Source organism: Cyprinodon tularosa, unplaced genomic scaffold (genome assembly GCF_016077235.1).
Source record: "Cyprinodon tularosa strain WSP-4 unplaced genomic scaffold, ASM1607723v1 ctg244, whole genome shotgun sequence".
In the NCBI taxonomy this organism is placed as follows: domain Eukaryota; kingdom Metazoa; phylum Chordata; class Actinopteri; order Cyprinodontiformes; family Cyprinodontidae; genus Cyprinodon; species Cyprinodon tularosa.
Genome location: NW_024038906.1, coordinates 216,997 through 243,507, shown reverse-complemented (window position 1 = coordinate 243,507; position 26,511 = coordinate 216,997). Strand labels below are relative to the sequence as shown.

The 26,511-nt window shown below is 39.4% G+C and overlaps 1 protein-coding gene across 2 annotated transcripts in view; it reads right to left on the bottom strand.

Annotated features, from left to right (window-relative positions):
- Positions 1–2,222: 2,222 nt before the first annotated feature.
- Positions 2,223–26,511, bottom strand: part of LOC119785228 (solute carrier family 66 member 2) — a 55,843-nt gene continuing 31,554 nt past the window's right edge. For both annotated transcript variants that reach the window (XM_038287733.1, XM_038287734.1), the window contains one exon: positions 2,223–5,914. In XM_038287733.1, coding sequence (XP_038143661.1) covers positions 5,704–5,914 — 211 coding nt within the window. In that variant the 3' untranslated portion in view covers positions 2,223–5,703. The remainder of the gene's footprint in view (positions 5,915–26,511) is intronic.

The following is a 26,511-nucleotide window of genomic DNA, read 5'->3' as shown; positions in this document are numbered from 1 at the left end:
TAAATATATATATATATATATATATATATATATATATATAAATATATATATATATAAATATATATATATATATATATATATATATAAATATATATAAAACAGAACGAAGAATTAGCCTGAATTTACCATTCCCATTTAAATTATAATCTATTCCAACCTTGATACCAAAATGGAAGGATGGAGAATGGTTGGCACTTTTAATTGTGATTAATTGACCAACATAAAATATGCTTACAGTCATAGTTCTTATTTTTACATTGATGTAAATGTGACTTAAAGCTACAGTGTGTAATAATTACAGGGATATACAGTCAGAAATGTAATATATTATACATAACTATGTTATTTATCATCATCTACGAGCTCAGCCTCTTAACCTTAATATTTGCGTTGCCTTAGAATTCGTTATTTATAATTACATAGGAGCGGGTCTCGCAGCCATGGAGGCAGACATCTTTGCGCTACGGCAGCGCAGAGCCAACAAACTAGTGATTGCGAGATCGCCAAAATGTCACAACGATGTAGAAAAAATAACAGGTATATTTATTATCTTAATTCTACATGAAATCTATACCCTACACAGACTAATGAAATACTATCTGTAAAATTATCTATGTAAACAAACCTCATCACTTGAGAAGGTAGGTGATGCGGACGTCGTGGAAGACATTTTGTCCCGTGACGCTCGCCGTACTGTTGGGAGGGAGAAGCGGTGGGGGGGAAATGTTCATGTTGTTGCAGTCTGACCGCTAGATGTCGCTAAAAGTTACACACTGTAGCTTTAATGTTTCCTTCTCTTCATTTGTGTAAAATCTATGCTAAGTTTAACGCAATATTAGAAAAACTATGTCAAACTTTGTCATCTTATTATCCAATTTATAGTTGTAAAAAAAATGAAAATAAATCATAATTACAATAACTGTGGTAAAGCTAGGTGACTTTATCCCAATATAGCTACGAAGCTCATGATAATTTTCTAGCTAGCAAACTAAATTTGATGAGTCTGCGAAAGAAAAAAGCAACCAAGTAATACGGTAATCATTGTGGTGCTAACTAGCTTAGGAATGGCTAATTAATAAATCTTTAGTGTTGCCATGTTGGAAAGTTCAGGGAAGCTTGGATTTTTTTTCATTGGATCTCAAAATTCTGTGGGTATTCTCGGCTCGTACCTCAAGAAAATCACACTTCTGAGTAGAGAGAGAGAGATACCCTCAAAGAAAAAGTAGCCTAATAATCTCTGAGACTATATTCCATTTGCAAGAGCAATTAAATGTCCAAAATCTAAACATTATTTAAGTTCGTAATACTCTATGCAGACGCTCTGTCTACACTAATGAAGAACACCACATGATTTCCCACCAGATACATGGAGGGACTCCAACTGACTGGAACCCATGGGCTGTTCTAGACAGGGGCCAACGGGGGCCAGTGCCCCTGTAGATCATGTCCTGGCCCCTGTTTTTACCCCTGTTCTGAAGACATAAAATAAATTCTTATGATTATATGCACTGGAACAGACATGGTTACTGATAGGCGCTTTGGATCTTTTTCACTTTTTTCTTACAAAAATTCTGTTTTATCAATTATTTAAAAACAATAAGGTGATAGCTTCAGTGCCATTGAGATAGGATCCCATTTTTTTAAACAAATATTCTAATTTTTACAGCTAATTTATAAATTTTTTTGTTCCAATTCTGACTTTATAAACTGTCATTTTCACTTAAATTAAGTTAGAGATATGTAAAATTCCTAAATTATGAATGTATATTGATCTAATATTCCAAATATTAGCTATATTTGGTGTTTTAGATATGTATATAGATACAGGATTTTTATTTTTATGATAATCCAAATGAAAATTTTCAAGCCAAAAATAAATATTTTCAGTTGGAAGACATAATTTTATTAAACCTAATTGAATGGACATTTTAATTTATGCAGCTCTCTTAATATGTTTGAATCCCTTGGCCTGTTTTTTGTTTCATGCTTTTCTGTGCCCCCATGAAAACACGGAGGCCCCCTCCTGGCCCCCTGGTACATTTGGTCTAGAACCGCCACTGCTGGAACCTGACCTAATTTTTAAACGATTTGGCAAATAATTGTTTGACCAATCAGAGAAACGAACAACACTGAGATTTCTAACACAAATACTTTGCTGATTATTAACAATTGGCAAAATAATTCAAATGACACAATGGCAGAAGTAACAAAACCCGACACAGTAGAAGATTCTGAAAGTTATATCTTTCATTCGACACGCCCTGTTTAAAATAGGGAAGCGTCACAAGCAACACAAATTCTGTGCTTCATTTTCTCCAGTAACACATTTTTCTTCCTCGCCACACGAAACAAAACACTTTCAGTTTGTCACATGGCTTTTAGGAAAGAGTCAAATACAGGGCAAAAATTAGAATACAGAAACTATAACTGATTACACAACAGGAAAAATATTCTTATTTTTTATGGCATCAGTTTTTTTTCCTTACTCTTAATTCCCAGAAATACTTCAATATTCTAAAAGTGTTTTCAGATCACAATGGGAAAACAAGTTTTTAAAAAACCCCTGAAATTATTAAATACCAGAATAAAAAAAAATCTAGCAGTTCTTAAAAAAAAAGAAAAAAAATGCCAAAGAAGTGATGTATGTAAGTTAACATGTAAATATTTCTCCAATACAGATTCCTTCTGGCTTTGCTTATGTTCAGTTCATCAAAAAAAGCATAAAAAGGATAATGTAATTATAAAAAGTAGAAAAAAAGGTTATACGTATATTGTAAATGCCTCCTGAACCTCACTGCTGTTTCCTGTTGACCCCCTTTCTGTCGCAGCCTGGTAGTACAGGTAGATAGGGGTTTGGTGAGCAGGAACGGTCTACTTCAGGACCCACTAAAGCCCTTTAAAATTGAGACTTTGACTAGACCATCTCCATCTTATAAATCTTTGAGGTTATTTCTTCAGATTTTTGGAAAAACCTCCAGAACATCACACTGCCGCCACCATGTTTGACTCTTGGTATGAGGATCTTTGTCTGTTACAGACTGCAGTCCTTCTAAAAAGTTCCACCTTTGTTTTTTTAGTCCACAGAACATCAAAAAAAAAAAAAAAAAAAAAGGTTTTGAGGATCATGCACATGCCTGTGAGCCAAATCTGGCTTTTGTTTTTATTTTGGCAAGTGGTGGGTTTGGCCTTGAAACTACCATTTTCCCCCATAATCAAAACAGTGACCTTAAGGAAAGAGAAGTCTGTGGCTTTAGATGCAGTTCAGCTTTGTTTCGTGCCCTCCTGGAGTAATTTTGATTGTGTGGTCTCTCCTGTGAAGGGCTCCCATCCTCTGCAGCTGTTGTTTAACGCCGTACTAGAATAACCGACTGATGTCACTTGAATTCATTTACCTCTTGGTTCTGAATTTCCTTGACACCAGGGGTCTGATGTGTTGCTTTAAGCCTTCTGCGTGTCGAACAGGTTCTATTCAAGTAATGTGTGCTGGTTTGGATCGCTTTCATTCCCTTAATGAATGAAAGCATAATTTAAAGTTTTCCTACTGTTTGTATTAACTGAGCTTGTTTATAAAAATGATGAGATGATCTGAAACAAATGCATTTTAAATGTTAAAACCCCTCTCTGCAGGTTCTGTCTAATTACACCTATAAAGGAATAGGGTTGGGCATCGTTTGAATTTAAACAATTCTTCTTCAGTTTTACTGTTTCGAATCCAGATCGTATTGATTCTCGATTCTGAATCTTTCAAGTAGAAGAATCATAAAAGTTTTTATTTTTTAGATATAGTCTGAGCTTTTAAATGAAATTTAATTACTTGAACATCTATCTTTACATAAATGTCACATATTTATGTTATATCAGAGTATTTTATTGACTGGATTCTTACCGTGGCATGGTTTTAGGAAGGTTTCAGAGTCTATATCCACAATATCTACCAAAAAAGTTCAAAACAATCCACTGTTGTTTCCAAGTTTGAAGATGTTTTGCTTCCTGGATGGAAAGCGAAACATCTTCAAACTTTGACACAAAGTCCAGTGGATTGTTTTGAACTTTTTTTGGAATGACTATGACCTGGATGACCTGGATGACTCTTCACCAATATATTTACTTTTGTTGACAGAGGAACGATCAGATTTCATACTTCATTATCCAATTATAGGGTTTCATCACATGAAACAGAAACCAAATGAACTTAAATAAGACAGAAGATGAATTTAAGCTTGAAATTTCAGCATAATCTAAAAAAAATTCATTCTATTCAGAACGCATAGAAAAAGCCAAATATATAACGGCAGAAAATATGAAAAAGCTGTGCTCTAGCTGGAGAAGATGCTCTACGAATTTAGAGGAGGAACAAATTCCCTATGGGAAAATCTACCTTAAAACACAAGCGGAGCAGGTCAAAGATGAGGCTCCATCCTGACATAGAAGGTGATAAATCACGCTGTCTTTTGCACAATATAATCCCATTGCTAGTGTCGCAGGTAGCCGACTGGTCATTTCCTTATTTAACATTAAGCCACACTTTTTAATGCCACAGAACAAACAGATGGACACACACTGCTGTCCATTCCTCTTTGCTGATATTAGGCAGCTTCTACTTTTTGTGGCATCGAAACTAAGAAACTTTAAACGATTCCCGGTAAGTTTAAAGGTTAAAAACGGTTCCAATCGATATACCTTCTTGATGCCCAAACCTATGAGAAAACTTTGACCATGTTACATTTTCACCAAAGCTGATGCCATTAGTCTGTTCATTTAAGGCTTGAAAGCATTTTGGCAGCTTACCACACTAATGAATCAGGTACGCGTTTACCTGTCGATTAGTTCCATTAAGAGGTGAAACACTTCTAAGCATAAAAAACAAATCATTAGTAACCAAAATGACTGAACCAATCTTTTTTTGTGTGCTTTCATAAACAACCCAGCTTTTGATTTCCCAAACCAGCAGAGGAATGAAGACGGACTTTCAGTGGAAAAAGAACAGCAACAATAGTACAATCAAAGAGTGGTCAGTGGCTGATAAAAAAAAACACAAAACAGGTAGAATAAAGTCAGAGGGAGCTGGATTTTCTAATCTGTCTAAAGGCCACTAATGTTTCTAAGTGATGTAACAGTTTCAGGAGTACAAGACGTTTCCCTGTGGACCTGAATCCTTCCAGATTATGGTTTTAGATGAAAAAAAACGATGACCTTGAAGACTTAACCAACAAAGCATAGCTCCATCTTCAACACTATGCCTGTTTGTACATTCAGTAACACAGATCTTTACAGTTTTTTTTTTTTTTGCACTGAATCCATTACAAATACTCAGTAGCTGGTAGCAGCGGGTCATGAGTGATTGGAAAATTAAGGCAGAGGCTCAATGCAACATTCATCACAATGTGGACGACAGAAACTGGTCTGAGCTCAGTGCGAACGTGTGTGAAGTTTACATATGGGTATGAAGAGTGTTCCTCCACATGCGCAGGCTGATTGGTTGTGCATTAGAGGGTGCATGCATTTCAGCACATCGAGAGGAAGTCTATAGCTTCAAAAATAAAATAGATTTTGAGTGAATCAGGCGTCCCTTAAGAACCTCCGAGGCGTAGAAGCCATATTTAAGTGTGTTTGTCTTCGCATTTGAGCAGCTTGCTTGATCAGGTCCTTTGGTATTCCTCTATCTTTAGACTCTCTGAGTTTCCTGATGATGTGTGGCGGCTCCTAAAGAACTTTGGCACTGGTGGTGAGGGAGACGGTGTGGGACACCGGTTTCTGCGGGTAACGGCTGTAGTAGTAAACCTGGAAGAGGATGGCGACGTCCACAAAGACCTGCAGCAGGCCGCATGTCCAGAACTGCACGGGAGCCTCTGTGAGCAGGAAGTAGCCCGTTTTAAAGGTGTCGCCGCTGGTCCACATCAGAACCATCTTGATGCTTGGAGGGGAGAAGGAGAAAAGGGGAAGGCAGATATGAGTATCATAGGAGAAATTTAAGAGTTACAAAAAAATACGTTTAAACTCCCAAATGTGACTATGAGGCATGTTTTAGTTGACCCCTACTTCAGTCACCTTCTGTTTTAAAAAGAAAAATAATAATTAAATTCAGTTTATTTATTTAGCACCAATTCACAACACATTTCATCTCAGGGAGCTTTACAATTAAACCAGATCATACAATCAAATTTCTTCAAATTTTTCTATCTAAGGAAAACCAGTTGATTGCATCGACTCATTGACTGGAAGGCAATCCCTCACACTAAGCATGCTTGTGGCGATAGTGGAGAGGAAAAACTCCCCTTTAACAGAAAGAAACGTCCAGCAGAACCAGGCTCAGTGTGAGCGTCCATCTTCTGAGGCCCACTGGGGTTCAATGGGGAAAAAAATAACCGAGGTCAAGTAATTTTAAAGGCATAAGCAAAATAAACAGTGTTTTTATTTATTTATTTAGGGGTAAAGAAATTAAGTACCCTAGAATGATATAAAAAAACAACTTTAAACTGCTATACTGATTATTTTCTGTTAACATTAGCATATGCGGCCATCCAAAGAGCCACAGGCTCAATGTACTTTGCTGTTTTTGTTCCTAGGAATGTATAAAACCTAGGGTTGTGCCATTTGGAGGCTTGGGATTGGGAACGATTTTCGGCCCTGGCATTTTTTCCATCTACATCGGCCCACTTATGGACCATAATTTTGTTTATTGCAAGGATTTACAGTTTGAAGAAATAGAAAATTACACAATATGCCAACTGTCACACGGATGTGCATGACATGGAAGGGCTATATATACTGCAGGCTTCATTTAGGTAGGTAACATTGTATTGCTTCTTGAGCTCCTTGAGTTATTTACTGTCACAGGTAGGAGCTCGGGCCATAGAGTAAATGTTGGGGCCGGTATGATTTAAGGAGGGCCGGCCCTTGCACGCTGAAATTAGGACTGACTCACCAGGCAAATGCCTAGAATCACAGATTACCAGTCCGAGCCTGGCCATATGGTCGCTGTTTCGTAACAAAAAATACAAATGACATACATTGCTTCAAAGCACATCATCAATTCTGGTAGATGACCTTTATTTAAACTGCAAGAAAACAACATTTGCAACTAATGGTATGACACAGTGACACCATTCTGGATTTTCAGAAATGTAATCTCCGTAACTAAAACAATTCCTATAATTAATAACTTCGACAAATCTGCCACGTCAGCAGATAACATATTGTATATTTTGAATAAAAGTTGCGAATGTATTCCATGTTTGCAGAGTTAACCGTTTGACCATGATTTAAGCTTCAATCACACCTTTATTTGTTGCCATTACTCGTTTGCATTTGGGAGTGAATTCACAGAACATACAATAGTCCAAAGGTTTATTTTGATTCAATAATAAAGTCACATCAGCCTTTAATTTTATAACACCAGGTCTTAAGTGGAAGAAGAAAGTGTTGAGGAAAGTCCATCATTGAGCAAATGAAGCAAAATATGAACGCTCATGATGGGTCAATTCATTTTTTTGAATTTCTAGTGACTTTTCTCCCCCTACAGTTCAATTTAGCCACGTAGAACAAATCCTGATCACAGTTGGGGTGGGGTCGGAGGAATGTTATTAGTTCAGCCATAAAGGAAATAGCAAATGGAGCAGAGTAAAAACCCTGGGAAATGGTTATAATGATCCTACTACTCACTGCTCTGGCTGGCTATTAGCTCCACATCCTGTGGCACATTTCTGATTATAAAACTCATAGGGGAGCTTACAGTACACACTGAGATCTTCACACAGGCTTGTAAGTAACCATAGAAAGAGAGGGATAACTGCAGCTTAAGAGGGAAAAAATAACATTTTTAGTGTTTTGGAAGAGCTGATGCTGTTATGTGACTTGGCTGAGTTTAGTCGAGGATCCTTAACTTCATCTCTGAAATGTAATCAATGGCTCTACCTGAACACATGCAGGTTAAGGACATTTTGTTAGCATAACGAGGGATGGGGGTGGTCGGGGGCAGGAGTGGGTAATCTGCTCCATCCATCCCTTTCGGCTTTATTTTCTATTTATTTGCTTCACCTCCATTTCTTTTATTCTTTTTTCTCATATAGGTAAGGATCATATGCAAAATATCACTTCCTGTCTTTCTGTTTGCTGGTAGCAGCACCTACCATAGACCTAAGATAGAACCTAGATAGGAGATTTACTATACATTTAAATAGCGCTGATTGAATCAGATCAAAGGTCAGAGGTCACAGATTAGTGGACCGGGGTCCAGATCCAGACCCGCCTACCGGCTAATCCGGACCGAACCTGATTTGAATAATTTATAATTACCGCATGTTGTCTAACGGCAATGTCTAACTTCACTTGCACCGCTTCTCCTGTTAATACGGTAAAGCCTTTCGTAGGATCCGGCTCCAGGCTACATGTGATCCAAATTAGCCAATGAGCTGTTGTCAGTCTGGGTTGCTGCTGCTGCTACTTTTAGACACAGCAGGCAAACCTGTGGCAAGCCAAACGATGGGAAAGAAGGAGAAGATGATGAGAAAAAGAGAGCAGAGAAAGTGTGGACTGCTGGAAGAACTGTGGTGAACTGGTGAAAGAAAAGTGAAATGGTACTCAAAGATGACCATGCACATTTAGAGGATGTTTGGCTCAACCTGCTGCAGGATCCAGGCTCAAAATGAGCTCCTTGATACGTGCTTTAGAATGACTTTGTCTCCATTCAAACCCAGGTTTAAAGCAGGGCAGCATAAAGCCCACTGCTCTCATTAAGCCAGAAAAAAGAAAGAAAAATAACAAACTGTCAGTTCAGGTGTTTTATAAAATATGTGCATCAGGAAATTGTCTATATACCAAACTGAAAGGTTGTTGAAGGTTTGCCTGCTGTGTCTAAAAGTAGCAGCAGCAGCAACCCAGACTGACAGCAGCTCATTGGCTAATATGCATCACGTGTTGCCTGGTCCAGAACAATCCGGAGGGCTTTACCGTATTAACAGGAGAAGTGGCGCAAGCGAAGTTAGACACTGTCATCAGACAACACGCTGTAATTTATTAATGTTTTAAATCAGGTTGGGTCTGGATTAGCTAGCAGGTGGGTCCGGATCCAGACCGCAGTCCGCTAATCCGTGACCTCTGCTCTTCTGTTCTCTTATGCACTGCAGAAACCGGAAAGTTACGCCGACATCTTGTTTTAAACAACCAAACAGATTCATTACACAAACTGTGTGACTGACTGTACGTCTTTAGGAATAACTTTGATGCTTACCAGCTTTTTTTGTCATCTGCCAATGGATACATGAGAATTAGGACAACATGTGTTCACGCAATAACTTAGAGTACTGGGGCTTTCTATAATGCACAAAAAAATAGCTTAGAAGAAAAAGGAAAATAAAAAAAAGACTGAAGGCTCACCAAAAGGAGAGCTCTGTTGCCTGACCAAAATAGATGAGACATTTAATATAAGCTTCACAGTACGCTGTCGACAGTGAGAAGAAGGATAGATTTAGTGAACCGTCTATAAAAGTGAGATAAAGATATTGCAGAAAGCAACTCAGTGAAAGTTCAGCTGAAGTTGTTTGGGTTTCCCTATTTATTTAAAGTAGTTTGAAAGACAGTTCATTGTGAGGCACGGATGCATGCTGACAAAGGAAGGACGGAGCCAGCATGGTCTGCAGCACACTCATCCAAACAGGACTCCTCAGAAGTCTTTCCTAAAGCAACCTGCCTGAGACAATATGAACACCTGCTGAGACATTTAAAATCTCTTCACCCCGGCGCAGCGCTCTGGTCGGTCAGCACTATTTGAATGAGCTTTACGAGGCATTTCTTTGTCTCACCGAACAGACTGCCAGTCTCAATTTAATGGCTTAGTTCTTCCCCAGCGATCCAGCTTTATTTGCTCAGATCCGATGATATCTGCCTCAGACTCCCGGGTCTCCAGAGATGCTCGGGGAGGAGGGGGGGTCAGGGAGAACTGGCAGAAAGAGCTGTAATTAAGCCACAAATTGACGTATTATCTTGGCTAAAACGCACGTCCAGTGATTTTAAACCTCATTTAGAACCGCTATCGGACTACAAGCTCAGTCAGCACCTCCCTGAGGCTCATTGTGCCATTTGTCTCCCCTCTTAGCTCCTTGTAGCATCTTTCCTCGTGTTACAAATTGCTGCAGGTGATTACTGTGGAGCAAGCGCACAGCGTGAACGTTCAATCAATGTCTCCTGCTGAGCTGAATCCGACAGAGCCTTAAAAAGATTCCGCCTCGGCACCAATACCGGCTGACGGTTTAAACAATTACCCGACTCTACAACTTCTCAGCACCCGTTGCTTTTAAACCTGCAACAAAAAGTTGCCTGAAAACAACGGATCAGCATAAATGGAGATAATTCCTAACCCAATCTACAGAAAACATCAATGAAAACCCCTACCGCCTGACCAAATTTTTAAACGCGACACCTTTACTATTGTTAGAATTATTATTATTATTGTTGACTGCAATTTTATCACTTCAACAGATTTACAATGCATTCTTTGTGCCTCCAAACTAAGCCCACACTTACCAGTCAAGAGACTATTTAGACCAGTGGGCTGTTCTGCCAAAGTGCTTCATAAATATTGAGAGCAGTTTTGCTTAATTTACTGCCGACTAAAATAAATAGGTGGTTTGAGAGGGGCATTAAGGAAGCCATCTATGTTAAGAAAGAAAGAAAACAACCTTAAACAGAGGGAGTGGACTCAGATTTCAGCTTTCAAAAAACTACCATGCAGCAATTGAGTTGAATCCATCCTGCTATCATCTAAGCCCCAGCCTCTGTACAGGAGAGCGGAAGACCTCGTCTATTTTGTCAGTTCAACAATCCCCTTTATTTTACCTAGCTATCAAAATTAAAAGTAACTACTTTATATGCATCAGATTCCATGTTGTTTGGGGTTCTAGTCAGTCCCTGGCGGTTTTTTCAATTAACAAGAACACAAATATGGACTATGGACTAAAAATAATAATAAATTCTGACTTTTTTCATGTAGTGGGGGAATATAAATGAACACAGTCAGATAAACACAAATCAAATAAACATTTTGCCAAATAAAGCAAAAACTCGCCATCAGAGCCAGCGGTCCTCCACACACAGCTATGCTGAGAGAGGGCTGCTGCAGACTGGCTAGGATTAGCCCTGGGCACCGTTACCCTCGGAGGTCCGCTGGTTGCCGTGGTCCTCTCAACTTCTGCATTTTTTTAATGTTTTATTACGCATGAAATCGGTACATGGGCAATATAGTGAAGCTTAAAAGTACAATGTTCTCGCCTTAATGATCTTGATACATACTTTTATTGAACATCTGCAACAGAAAAGAACTTTTAACTTAACACTCTGAGCTCTGTGAGCGCTCCATTGGAAGCTGCTGCTGCCGCAGTGCATGCTGGGACAGCTGTCAATCTCAAGAAGAGACAAGTCTGCTCTGATGCATGCTGGGTAAAGAGGGAGGAGCGAGAACAACATCCGAGGACTTTGTCCGTTCACAGTCTTATTCTTGTGATTTGGAACAGTACTAGGGCTGAGGCTGATGACGTTTCACAAGTACACGAGCACATGAGAACTCACAAGTACACATATTGATAAACAGCCAATGTTACAGCTACAGAGATGTTGATGTGCTGCACAGTAAAAAGGCTCCACAGCGCCATCTACCAGAGTGGTGGTGCAGAGGTAGTCCATTTTCCCCTATTGTTTTTTTTGAAAATCGATATTAGGACCTGAAAGATCGATATTATACTGGGCAGCCGAATATCACTTTATATTGCCAAATCACACAGACTGCGAATGTGGATCATTGATGAATACAGCTAGTCCAGGAAGCTCTCTTGGTGCTACAGAGGCAGCCCAATGCTCCCAGAGAATGTGTTGAATCTAGAGTTCAAATTCCACTGGAATGTTCAGTCACACCTGATGCCAGCTGCGTGCACGCATACTTGCATCCCCAAATGTAATTTCCCTTTTTAAAGCCAGTATTAGTTTGCATACTTACTCCAGCCCTTACACCATGAAACGTAGGTAAGCCACAATTAGCAGAAGAAGTAGTGGCCAAGGCAGCAGCAGACCAGTAACTGAACAACAGCCGGACTGCTGAGGAGGAGCTATGTGAGCAATTCTGGAGGACTTCCAAGTGATTGAAGGTGACAGAAGAAGCTGTCCACAGCTCGTTTTCAGCACCCACATGGCTTTGGATGTTGAGCTCTGCTTCTCTTGAAGAACAACTCAAAGCAGGCCTGCTCTTGATGAAGACTGACCGGAGGCTGTGTTCACCAAATATGTCAAGAGGAGCAAAAGAAAACAAAAATTCATCTCAACTCTACTACATTCATGATGCAGTAGAGTTGAACTCTACTGCACTCATGTTCTTTGCGTCTCAGAGAAAATGATCCAATTTTCACTATGACTAAGATCTTATTGAATATTTGGATTGTTTCTCTTTATCAGCAATTGCTGGTTCTTAACGGCTGGTTATCCTCCCGCAGCAGTGTGTCCCAGTGAGCTTGGCGCTGATAATTTTTTAATTATACCCAATATTGAAGAGTGGTCTGTGCTATGTTATTCCATGCCACAATGTAAGAGGGACAATCAGGAACTAGCTATGGGTCTAGATACGGCCGAGGCGGAGAGGAAGTGGGGGCAGGTTTGTGCGACAACGGAGGGACATGAGGGCGAAGAAGAGCGGGGATCCAGGTGGAAAAAGGTTCACCTCGCTCTTCTAGCTGGTCCATCTTCACAAGTCGTTTTCCACAATGGAGGTCATACAGACAAAACAAGACGGTAAGGTACTGAACAGGTAGTGTAGAGCAGATGTCGATTTGACCAATCAGAGGCCTCCTGTCTGCACTCACCTATAATATGGTAGAGGTGCAGCAGAGTGGAAGGGGCGGGGGCATATCTGCCTTCAGTGCGACACACGCAGACGACGTTTAGACCTCTACTTGGGTTGGATAAAATGCTGGTATCTTTGAATCTCTACTTGTAATGACAATAAAAAGGTCAATATTATCAAATCTTATCAAAGTGTTTTAATAAAAATGACCACTGTAATTACAGTCATTGCCTCAAAGCTCTATAAAGTGATGGTTGTTTAAGTCCTCGCTCCATTTCTGTTCTGCTCTGACCCCCTATGATTTTCTAAATTGAAAACCTGAAATAAATCTGTCTTAGAAAATCTTTCATTCAAAAGCAGCAGGTGATGAAAAAGGTCGGGCTTTGGGTCAGGAATCTTCCTGCCCTCCTATAAGCCTCTCACCATATCCAATGTAAAGTCTCTCTCCTCACAGTTGGACCAGCTGTAGAACCCAACCATCCATCATTTCTCTTCAACTCTTTTCCCACTGGTGATCTATCCTAGATTTTTATTTTCCTGCCTTTCATCATGTGCATACTCTCTGCAGCATGTCTCTCTTCCCTTCCATCCATTCATGCCACCTCCTCATTCCTTCTGCCTACCTACCTGCCTTCCCTCATGCTCCCATCTCTTAGTCAGGAGCTTGTTAGCTCCGTGGAAACGGCGCCTCGACCCCCACTGCTCAACACCAGCTTTTTTAGTTATGGCCGTGTTTCCCTGCTAGTAATGATGAAAGATTGACGTTTGATCAATTCCTCTGCTTCTTCCTTAAGAGGCAACATTGGAAAGGTTGGAAAAACAGGGAGCCAACATTGCTGAATCTTGTTACTGGGCATCCAGAGGGCATGAAAACACACTCAGGTCTGTATTTTATCGACTTCAGCGTTCAGCAGCATCAGCCACACATCATGGCTCTAAGAGTCTGATCTTTTTGTATTCGACTTTAGCACCATATGTTGCCTGCTGACTTTCCCTGGCAAAGATCATGAAAAACATCAGCTTCACATGTCACGGATGTGCTCAGTAGGCTTACCATCATGGTGTCTGTTAACGCCGCTGCTGATTATCCTCAACAATTTCAATTATTAGGCCCAAAACAAGTCAAGGGATTATCATTACATTTGCAGATGACTGTAACTATTAACTGTAACTTCTTGCACATCAAGGGGTTGGATCAGGGTTACGCTTTTCAACCCATTCATTTAGCAATTAAACAACACACACTTGCGACCAGTGTGGGGAATGTTACTACACATACACATTATGTACATTTTTACTGAAAAGAATGTTCAAAAATAGCATTTTTATTTGATCTTTTAAGACTAAAACCTTGTTTGATGAGGAGACTGACACCTCAGTAGTTCAACGCCGATGCTAGCCGGATAAACCAGACTAAATGTGAGATTAAATGTGTAATTTAGGCCCCGTCCACACGAAGTCAAACCCTGGAGCCGGCGTTTCGCGGTCTGTAAACAATCTTTTTTTTATTAGGCCTTCAGAGTGGGAAGATTTTGAAACACCTTTTTCGCTGTTCCATCTTTAAGCTCTAACTGCATTTTTTTTCTTACAAATATGCGTCATAGCGTCGCCTCTAAACACGCATGCACGACACAGTATCACCACAACAATGGCGGCGTACTGTGTTGAATGGTTGCTGCTCATGCTACTCACCCTGCTGTCGGGCTTACAACAGAATCTTCTTCTTCTGGAATATCTCCAGGAAGAACAGAGCAATATCGTCGACATAGTTCAGCACCTGAATTTGACTGAACCACGAAAATGGACCCGCAGGGCCATTTTCCGGTTTTCCGATTTGGTTGTTGTATAAATATTACTGCGCATGCCCAACATTTCGTTGCCTGTTTTCGCCTATTTTTGCTTTGGCACCACAGCGCCACTTACAGGCCTGGCATACATTTTGCAGTGTTTTCATGCATTCGTGTGGTCGATCACATTTATTTCACGTCTCCGTCTTTACGACAAACATTCTGGAAAATATTAGCGTTTCGTGTTCGTTTTGACTTCGTGTGGACGTGGCCTTAGTCTGGCCCCGATGAATGAGACATCGGAAGATTGTTGATAAAAACAACCTGCTGTCTTTCAAACTGCTGTCTGTGCCTATTGGCCAACGCTCTGTCTGACTATGACGTACTAAGGGCGACAGAAAGCTGGTGGGGGAGTGTAAACGAACAGCCTGTCAGTAAAAACGGCGAATAATAAAAATGAAAGAGCGTAGAGCCTCTTCCTGCTCTCGTTTCAACGAAAATCCAGAGTCTAATCCTTCCAAAACTGATTCCAAAGCCGAGTCAAACGAGAACTGTTCCATAGTTGTTGCCATCTTCCTTGTTGTGTTTTCTCCAGCGTCGCGCAGCTTTGTCGTCACACCCTCAAAACCCCGCCCACTTTGCATTCAGACATTCTAACAACACATCTCTGCGTTGTGATTGGCCCGCCAGTTCTAGTGCCTGGGGTATTGATCGAGGCTAGACCAAACTCGCAGACAAAAATGATTTTGGCCGCTGATGGGTGGGGCTAGTTTACTAGAATACGCCGCCGATGCATCTATGTACAGTGTTGTTTTTGACAGCCATCTTAGATTTGAGATAGTATCTCATTATATTGAGTTAATATCTCATTATAAAGAGATATATATATATATTTTTTTACAGAGTGGCGGAAAGGGCTTCCATACAGGCGTGAGCTCAGAGTATTAAGCTATGGTGAGCTGCGGTTCCAGTCAGTCATTGAAGCTCACCTTTCTTACCGCGGTTCTTTGAAAATGGCCGAAGGTCTTAAGGGAAAAAGTGTCTAAGAAATGTATGAGAATAAAAGAAAAGCCTCAGACAGGGTTTATACAGGAGTGAGTAACTCTAAGTTAATGCTCTTAGAAATAATATATATATATATATATATAAATATACACATACACACAGTCAGCAGGCTGCAGCCATTTCCAGAATTTCTCGTTTTTCAGCCACTTTTGTTGAAATTTGCATTTTTGTTGAAATGTTTTCTCCTCGAGCTTATTTTCCCAACAAACGGGTTTATGAGCAACCGAAAACAGTTCTGCACAAACACGCAGAACCAGTTATATCTGATATATGTGACAAAATTGTTTTTGGAAACCCATCTTTTTCTTTTTTTTTATAAAGCATATTAAATGCCATGATAATCACATTTAATGATTTTGAATGCCAATTAAGGCCTTATTTTAAAAAAATAATAATTTTATGACTTTTAATGACCTGTGGAAACCCTCTCAGAAGAGAGAAACAAAACCAGAGTGTTTTTTGGGACATTCTTTCACGCGATGTCGTACACTGAAAGTACATTTACAGCAAGCTGAAGCTTTTCAAGTGCATTTCAAACAAGAAAAGGACCACTGTAGAGGAAAGACCCTTTAATACAGGCAGAATGAGATGTGACATGAAACAATCCCAGCTATGACTTCAGGCTTGTTACAAAGCCACATTTGCTTTGTTTGAAGGAAGAACTTCATGCCATATCAGAAGCAGTGACCTTCCCTCACTCTGCTGCTGCATCCCCAGCTGGACTTTCGCCCTGAAGGAACAGAAACAATTTTTGCTTTGATCCGTCACACGAAGAAGACGGCAGAGCCATGAGTGATCAGAGCAGATGGAGAGATGATTGCTTGGATAGACGATACGAAGATTCTCCCGCTGTAAAGATGCGCGGCCGTGATCTGAAGCCCAACACTGCAGGACTCTGAAGTTTTCCACACCGACCAGGTCGCAGATGGGGGGGGGGGGGGGGGTTGTATGGATTTAGCCCTGTGCTACATCTATTGCTGTGTGTGGAGAAAGCAGCCTGCGGGCTAAATAAGGCTCTGGCACTGTTATCTAGCAAACTGGGATGCAGCTCAAGACTACAATCCTTATAAGGCTGCAGTTGGCTCGCTGGATGTCCCAGCTCCCTGAGTTGAGTTTGTGTGCATGTTTGAGTGTCGTGTGGCTTTTGGTTTCTACTTATGGTGGGTTGGCCGGCCTCAGTAGGCCAAAACCAGGTAATTATAGCAGCAGCATGAAAACAGGATCAGCAAACAGACCTCTACAGACACCTTCCACCTGACTTAATGTCTCCCATAAAACATCCGCCTTCATAATATTTACTGTAACAGGCTGAGATAGGCTGGCTTGGGTTTAATATCCACTCTGAGGTAGCTGCAGACAGATGGCAACGTCTAAATGTTGCTCATCCATCATGGAAAAAATGGCACTGCCTTGAGGGAAATTATTAGGAAGTAAAAATTAATTGCCAATTAAGATTTTGCTAATTGTGGTAAGCAAAGAAGCATTTAGCAAAGGAACCCGAAGGCACCACCGGGTTCTGATATTGCCTTTAATGTCACTGAATAATGTAGGATCATTAAATCAGTTTTATAACTCGGATTGACCCATTTTTCTTTAATCGAGTAACAAGGGATAGGGTATGGAGTGAGTTTTGTTCCGTTATTCTTGCAAACAAAAGAACACGTTTTGTGAATGGAAATGGAAAATACTACAAACCATTAAAAAAAAAAAAAAGAGAAGAATTCTTCATCTAAAATTGCTTTGAGATTAACTGCTGTTTTCTTAGGTACTAAATTATTTTTTTATAATTGTTTCCATATTTTGTTTTGCAAATTCTACTTTTGCAAATATTGTTTTTTTTTTCTTTCAGATTTTATATTTTGAAAATGTATTTTTTATTTTCTTCTTTTCCGATTCAGTTTTACGAACTTTCCTCTGGAGAGAGAAGTGAAGATGTATTTCCATCTGGCTGACGTTGGCAATAACATGTTTATTGGTCAAGAGCCGTGTTTGTATTCGGCCGGGAACAAAGAGACTGATCTGTGAAATCCATGCAATTCTGACAGAATTAAATTCATAAAACTCAATATGAGGAAGAGAAATAAAAAAAAATAAAAAATGTAAAAACTCTAAAGTCCAGAATTTTTGGTAGGATGTTATTAGATGTCTATCTGAACTGCTTATTGCTTTTTGCAATGTTGTTGTTGCTAACATCAATACAGACCAATAGAAATGCGTCTCCGCTCCCCAAGGGAAAGCTATGGAGTCAGAAAGGGGTCAAAATGTTTGGAAACTTCTAAATCTTAGTTGAAACTTAAAACATAGAAGTTCATATCTAATGTCAAATGTACCTTATAATGTGAGAAACTCAAAAAGCAAAAAAAAAAAAAAGAAGAAGAATTGAATCTAAATTCAGTTTAGTATTTTAATTACACTTTTTCTTTTTTATTCCTTTTCTTTATTGCTGTTTTATGTTTCAGATTCAGATCCATTTCTTTAATTTCTTTTTTGATTTTAGTTTCAAATAGCTTTTTCAGTTTCAGGATTTTTGTTTCTTTTTTTTATACTTTCAAATCAGTTTGTTTCACCTTCAGATTTTGACCCCAATCTGATGGGAGTGGGCGGGGAAACATGACTGAGAGCTTGCTGCAGCGCTGGAGACTTAGACAACTTTTTGTATATAGACATGTTATATACACATAGTGTACACAAAACTACATTTAGTTTTCTTACAGCTTTCAGACAGTAAATGAGCAGTAGCTTAGCAGCGAAATGAAAATTTTCATTTCCTAAAGTGCAGCAGTGATCAAATGTCGTTTACATGTTGCATTCATGTACTCTGGGAACTCCGACTACTCGGTCAAGTAGTCGGACTTCCCACAGTCAATGAATGCAACATGGAATGAGACATTGCTCCAGCTGCTGCAATTGTCAATCACATTTCCCCGCCCACTCCCGTCAGAGTGGGGTTTAAAATCTGAAGGTGAATAAAACTGATTTGAAAGTGTAAAAAAGTGAAAAACTGAAAAAGCAGTTTTAAACTGGAAAAAAATATAGAAACTATAAGGAAGGGATTTAAAACTGAAAATATAAAATCTAAAACTGCAATAAAGAAAAAAAATATATAAAAACTTTAATTAAAATACTAAACTGAATTATGAGGTTTTTTCAAGCTGAGGGGAAGAATTTAGATTAAATTCTTATTATTTTATATTTGCCTGTTTTAGTTTCTCAGATTACAAGGTAAAACTTTGTCATTCAATATCAACTTATATTTAATCTGTTTCAACTTTTATTTTTTCAGTTTCAACTAAGATTTATAAGTTTACAAACATTTTGACCCTTTTCTGACTCCATAGAAAGCCCGCCCCCAGAAGTGAAGACAATGTAATCAGAAAAACACAATTTGAAATGATTGAAATTCGTAAAAAATTGTTTTGGTCACTAGAAATTTCAAAACAGATAAATAAGAACTTAAAAAAAAACAAAAAAACATGTGTTCTGCATTTGTAACAACATTGAAACAAAATTCACTCCATACATGAGAAGTTACTGTTGTTTATTAAACAACATTAGTGAGAAAGAAAGAAAACCTGTGGCTGAATTAATACCAGATAAATACTGAATCCTTCAACACCGCCCCCCCGCATTCAGCATCCATATCTCAACAGTAAAAAACACGACTCTCCTGCTGCCTGTCTGACAAGGTGTTATGGTGAAGCACCGCAGCGTGTAAACACCGAGGACATCTGCTATAAGTCACGTCCTCACTGGACTTCATTCTCTGCCACCTGCAAAGTGGAAAAGCTTCCTAAAGACAGAAACAGTGGAAAGTTGTTTACACTTAAAATGTTTATCCCGTTAGAGGGTGGCGATTGAAGCTGGGCCGATTGTTTTGGCAGTTATGGAGGGTATTTGGACTCCTGATCTCTATTTGATTACATGAGTTTTTAAATGGTATTAAAAAGTGTCATGAGCCTGATAAGTCCCTTAAAGTTTTGAATTTTTTTTTTTCCATTTATAACATTTTTTCATTGCTTCTGCAAAAACATCCACCTGCAGTTATATTAAAAAAATTCCTCCTGCTCATCGATTCTCTAAATCTCAGCCCTCCCTTTAAACTAATCCACACTAGATGTAGCTGGAACTTAATATTCACTCCCAACTAAAGCTCCAACCTTTTAAAATCTAACGCAAAGGTAAATCATCCTCACTTTGTAGCTTTTTCACATCCCGTCTCTCACACACACGCACAGCGACCCTGACTCTAGTGACAGTGCGCTGAGGTAATGTAACCTAGCAACAGCCTGTCAGACTTAACAGGTTGTGTGAAACAGGGAGGAGAGGACACAAACAATAAACAGAAGTGGAAATGACAGCGTCCTACAGTACGCCTTGTTTGGCTGCTGGAGCTGCAGGAACTGATGCCTGGGAGGATGGAACGTAATCTTTGTTTGGAGCCTAAAAATAACCACAACCCGCCTTATAATTAATTTCTGAAGCAGATAAAACTTTTAAGTCTCTTTTAAAGCTATTGTGTTGTTTTACGGAAAAAATATGGACGCTGTCATGGTACAAAATGGCTTCTGCAACATCACCTATCCTGTGATAAATCATTTATTGGTGGACCCCACATACCGCTTCATTCTCTCTCTATTCTCCCACTCTGCAGAATCTGTTAGTTCAATCTCTAACATTCTGCTCTCTCTGCTCTTCCTCATAGTAGCTTCACCTCGTTCCTATTTGCCTGTGACACCATCCTGGAGAGAAATATCAGCTGTGCTGCTGCCATCAACACCTTTGTTTATAGATGTTGGAGATCGGCCTTTTTTTCCAGTGTAGTCCTGTTTCTCTGACTGTGACTGGCTGGATGTGCTCTCTTCATCCTCTGACATGGGAGCTGGCTCGGAGCTCGTCTGCCTGGCTGTGTGTTTCCTGGACGGGGCCGCCTTTTACAGCTGCTTTTTCTATCTCTGCTTCTGTCTCCTTGAACCCCAGTCGGCCTCAAACAGACTCAGGTTTTGTTGGAGGTTTCTTCCTGTTAAAAGGGAGTTTTTCCTCTCCACTGTCGCTACAAGCATGCTTGGTGAGAAGGATTGCATTCGAGTCAATGAGTCGATGCAATCAGCTGGTTTTCTTAGATAGAAAACTTTGAATCAATTTGACTGGATGATCTGTTGAACTATAAAGTGCCTTAAGATGACATGTGTTGTGAATTGCCGCTTTATAAATAAACTGAATTGAATTGTCAATTAACAATAAGGGTTTGTTTACATTGATCATTTTATGAATAGTATTTTATTAGTCTGTGTGGGGTATAGATTTTATGTAGATCTAACTCTACGATCTCTACAGTCACTAGTTTCTCAGCTCTGTGCAGCCGTAAGGTAAAGATGTCTGCCTCCATTAATGCAAGTTCCGCTCCTCTGCAATTATAATGAGCTTTTGCTAAGGCAATTCAAACAGAAAGATTGAGACTTTCAGTTAATAAATGATAATAAAATAATTATGAATAATAGATTACATTTCTGAAGGCAAGTCCCTGTAATTATTACCCACTGGAGCTTTATGCTAATATAGCAGATTTTGTAGTAGAACACAAGTGTTTGCTGTTGTGAGAAGAAAAGTGATTTATTTAGGAAAAATCAATACTTTTGAAAAATGACAAATTATTTTTTTTTCGGTGGGGCTTCGCAATTAGATACAATAGGAATATAATCACAATTTCAGAATTGCTGAGTCACTAAACGTTTGCTCAATTTACATTTCTCACTCCAGACCTGTGGGTGGCGATAACGCGCTTGTTCAGAGTTCACACCGTATGCGTCATGAACATCAGGGCGGCAGGTTTACACGGGAAAACTATGGTGGATGAGCCTTAAGAGGCATTCGCAACGTGAGACGCTCCAGTTGGGAAAATCGGAAAGTTTGCAACTGTAGGCAGGGCGTCAACCAATCAGAGAAGCCGATCTGGGAGATGGAAGTTAGACAGTTACTGCATCCAAGCTGTAATTTCTGCTCCCAAAGAGCTGTTAGCATAAAACCATGAAAATAGACAACAATACATGTACTTAAAGGCGCTACATACTAATAGGTTTACATAAAAACAACAGGAGGATGAAAAGTGAGCATGTTTCAGAGCATGTGAGCTGAGCGGAAGAAATATGGTGGTTTAAAGGATTTTGCTCCACTCCAGTTCACTCCGATGCGCTCACAACAATCAATCAAAGTCAATGGCTTTACTTAAATTCATGTTTGACTTAAAACCTATGCCAATGCCTATGCTGTAGTCTGTGCCTATAATCTGTTATAGTCTATGTTTCAACTTAACCACGGCATCACCGAGACGAGGATTGCATATTGTGTGATAAAAAGTGGGATAAAATATCATAAAAACAAACACTAACTATACTTAACAATACAGAGCGGGTTTACATAAAGGGATCATTGTGGTAAGGCCGGGCAAACATTGTGCAATTTTTTCAATCGTTGCACGCAGCTACAGCTCACGATGTATGTTCTGACATTTTGCAACACGACACTTTGATGCGATCTACCTGCTCACACTGTACGTCTAAAAACCACGTGGGACTCAGCTCCGCAGTGAGATGGCGCTACTCGGACTCGTCTATCTGGAAGCCAAACCAGTAGAAGAGGAAAATGAAGCTCACTAGAGAGAAACGCGTTGCCTCGGCAATTTGTCCAATCTTGTGCTGAAAGCCACTAAAAAGAAAAGGCAACAACGTATTTAAACAAAGACATAGCTGAGCAAATGTGGCTACTACGGTCTGTCAATTTTACAGAACGAACTGCATTTCACTCACACCCCCGCCAGGCTTCTGTGTTTACATCTAAGAGAAAGAAGAAAAATCCTTGTTAGCACACTGAGCGATTTGCCCACGACGGTCCCACGACCTCACGATTCCTGATCGGGAGGTGGTCGTGAGAGGCTGATCGCCTCTCGTTACCCCCCTGTAAACTACACGATCAGGCTGAAAGTCAGGCCGATCGGAAAATTCTCGCACGACTGGAAAGTCGCCCCCAAAAGGGCAAAAAAAAAAATCGCAGTGTAAGCCCGGCTTAAATGCTATTATCTCCTTTGCAATGGGAATGCGAAGTGACGTTTTTTAACATGGTCTGGTAAAATAAATTAATTAAATAGGAAACGCAGGGCAACATAAATGTAGCGAGGTGTTACGCTAGCAGCTGGGAAACAGTGCGATAATTTAACATCCAGTTAAATAAGACAATACACATGTATTAGTGACATCATTAAATCAAACGCTGTGTGTCCCAGGGCCCTAGCATAATTACATAAAGGAAAATGTCAAAAAATACCTTCTACTGAATATCTGAGTGAGCGTGGAGTGATTTTGCCTGAGCGGCAGGAAAATGAAGGTGAGCGCAGAGCGGATTTTGAGCGGAACATCCTGGCGCAACTTTGAGCAGTGAATGAGCAAACATCCTCCTGAGCGGGGAGCGGAAATTGCGCGGCACTCTGCTCCGTTCACAGGCTCTGAGTTCTGATCACTTCACTAAAATATTTTGTTACTGGACTTTGGTTAAACCATATGCACACCTACGTTAAATATAAAAACTAGCCGTCCAAAATACCCCAGCTGCGACGTACAGCAGTGGGAAGTCCCTGAGAACCTGACTGCTGCTGGATTTCCATGACCGCTCCTCAGACGGTATGCGGGGGTCCACCAGTCAGAACAACTACAGAATATTTAAAGGTAGGATAATATGAAATGAAATACATGGATGATGTTTTGAGAAGCGATTGACTTGATTGATCTCACAGTTAAAACTAACCGTTCTCCAGTCTTCACAGCAAACAAAGCAAAGCAGTTCTCTGGATTATATCTGCCATTGTACAAAAGAGACCAGTAAAGCTTGTAGAAGGGTCCAAACACACCTTGTTTGGAAATATGAGGAGTTGGACTCCTTTTTTACCCTCTAAGCTTTCAGTTTGAATGCAGCGTTAAAGTGGGTTTGCTGCCACACAGAAGGGAAGAGAGGTTTCGTAACAATGCAGCGTGGAAAACAGAGTGAAACCTTGAAGCCAAAGAGGAAAGCTTAGTGTCTCGTTTAACTATGGCTTTAAGAAAGGCGACTATGTTGCAGTCTTTGCTGTTATATTTACCATAAATGTCCATTCGACCACTGGCTTAACTACCACTAAAACTGCTTAATACATATATAGAACTGTTAAGACTTTATGTTCAACAATAACTGATGTTTAACGCAGTAATCTAACCAAAAAAATGAAATGTTACAGTTTTTAATTAGACCATATCAACAAACGGGTACATCGACACAGAGGTGTCAGGTAACAAAGCATAAATATTCCATTACCGTACTTAAGTAGAAATTTGAGCTGTCTATGCTTTATTGGAGTAATTATTTTTTAGACGTTTTACGTCTACTTCTTACATTTTTTTGCAATTATCTCTACTTTCTACTCCTTAAATATTTAGAATAGACTTGTATGCTTTGTTTCATTAAATCTCATTGTCATTATGGTTGACAATGTTGGTATTTAGGAAAAAATGAAAAACCTTCAAAATAATTGGTTACATAACTCATTTGTGATTGGAATCAATACTGCACCAACTTGTTGTTTGCCACATAGCAAAATAAATTGTCCATCAAGAAAAGATAAAGTAGACTTTACTGATCTCACAGTGGAGAAATTCACCTCTTACATCGGATCAATATCAAAAAATAAGGTGCAAAAGCTGCATGGGAGTAAATACAGGATTTTATTCTTTCAATTTGTTTTTCAATTTGAGTCACATATGAATGTCTGGGATCAAAGTTCAGCGTGTAACATCATCACTCTTCAGCAATTTTTTGGGTAGATGGGGAAAATTATTTTTTTTTAAAGTTTCAAGAATACTTCTACAAGGCACTGCATCTCTGCAGCTGTAGATCAAGGCTCCATGTTAACCATTGCCCGATCGCCCGGGGCAAGTAGTTTTTATTGTTGGGAGAGTACAAATTTCATTGCATTTGCCCGCCGGGCAAGTGCAATGATCGCAAAAAAAATTATCAATCACTCAAAATTACTTTAAAATCCCCGACATTCGATGAAAACGACCCAGAAGCGTTGCCAGCGACATTTTTGTTATTTTTGTACACATTCTCGCGTGATTTGAAAAAGCCGTGTGATTTTTCGCCAGATGTCGTGATTTTTGTCCGGGAATTGGCGTGAATCAGACAGATTTTTTTGACTTAGCAGGCTAAAAAACAACCACAAGGCAAAAAAATGTAAGTACAGTAACACACCCATCACCCATTTCACCCTCCACCCAGATAACCCTAGATTAAAAATTATCGGTCAGGGAGGAAAATTGGCATAATTGTATGCCATGCGTACAGTGTAAATATGGCTATCATATGGCAGTCTTCTGTACAGAGATGCAGGTCATACATTGAAAAATGTTCATTAATTTTTTTTCTCTTAGACATTTGAGAGGTGCATTTAAATGTTATAGAGCTAAACATGTTAAAGCTACAGTGTGTAACTTTTAGCGACATCTAGCGGTCAGACTGCAGACCGCAGCAACATGAACATCTCCCCCCCACCGCTTCTCCCCCCAACAGTATGGCGAGCGTCACGGGACAAAATGTCTTCCACGACGTCCGCATCACCTACCTTCTCAAATGGTGAGGTTTGTTTACATAGATCATTTTACAGATAGTATTCTCAGGCATAATACTGCCATCTATTGTTCAGTACCATCTCAGTTCATCTCTCTCAACTTGGCGTAGTTACTTTCGAGCGTAATGGGCGATCTCGCAATCACTAGTTTGTTGGCTCTGCGCTGCCGTAGCGCAAAGATGTCTGCCTCCATGGCTGCGAGACCCGCTCCTATGTAATTATAAATAACGAATTCTAAGGCAACGCAAATATTAAGGTTAAGAGGCTGAGCTCGTAGATGATGATAAATAACATAGTTATGTATAATATATTACATTTCTGACTGTATATCCCTGTAATTATTACACACTGTAGCTTTAAATTGGTGACCTGTTATGTTGTTATTGTCTTGTTGCTGCATTTATTTTGTCAGGGAAAACTAATCCATAGTTAAAAGTCAGGGAATTCTGAAATGATCTAAGATTGTGGAAACCCTGTATAAAATAACTTTGTATAATGATTCTCTAGAAAAGTCACATTATATTAATAGTATTATCTTGTATAAACATACCGTGACTCTAAAATAAGTTATTCATTTGTGACATTGACTTCTGTCTTGTGATTTATCTTAAGTTTTAAGTTTTTTTTTTATTTTTAACATTACAATTGATATTTTTCCAAGCACACAACAGTTTAAAGCAAAGTTTAGTTTTAAAAAGAATGTGCAGGAAGGATTGAAAAGCATGTTAACACGGTAATGTAGGCTTGAGTTCATTATCTGACGCATGCATATACACACCAGGAACCTGTAAACTTAAAAAAAACTGAAATACAAAAAACACTTAAAAAACAAACATGTTTCATTGATATATATATATATATATACAAAAATGAATATTAGGAACTATATTTATTAAACATTATACTGGGCAAGTAAAAATTGTTTCTGGGCAAATGAAATGTGAAAGTCACTTGCCCAAAGGGCAAGTGGTAAAAATCCTTAACGTCAACCCCTGTTTGATAACCAAATGCAGTTAGAGTTGCCACCAAAGCTCTGCATGGCTGCCCTGTCTGTGTAGATCTGCAGCTTTGCTGACATGCTTCCTCATGCAATGCATAAAACAGCCAGAAAAAACATTTCTACTGCAGAACTACAGCTTTTAGAGCAGGAAAATCCAGGATGACCTGCTGCCAAGATGATTCAGAGTGCT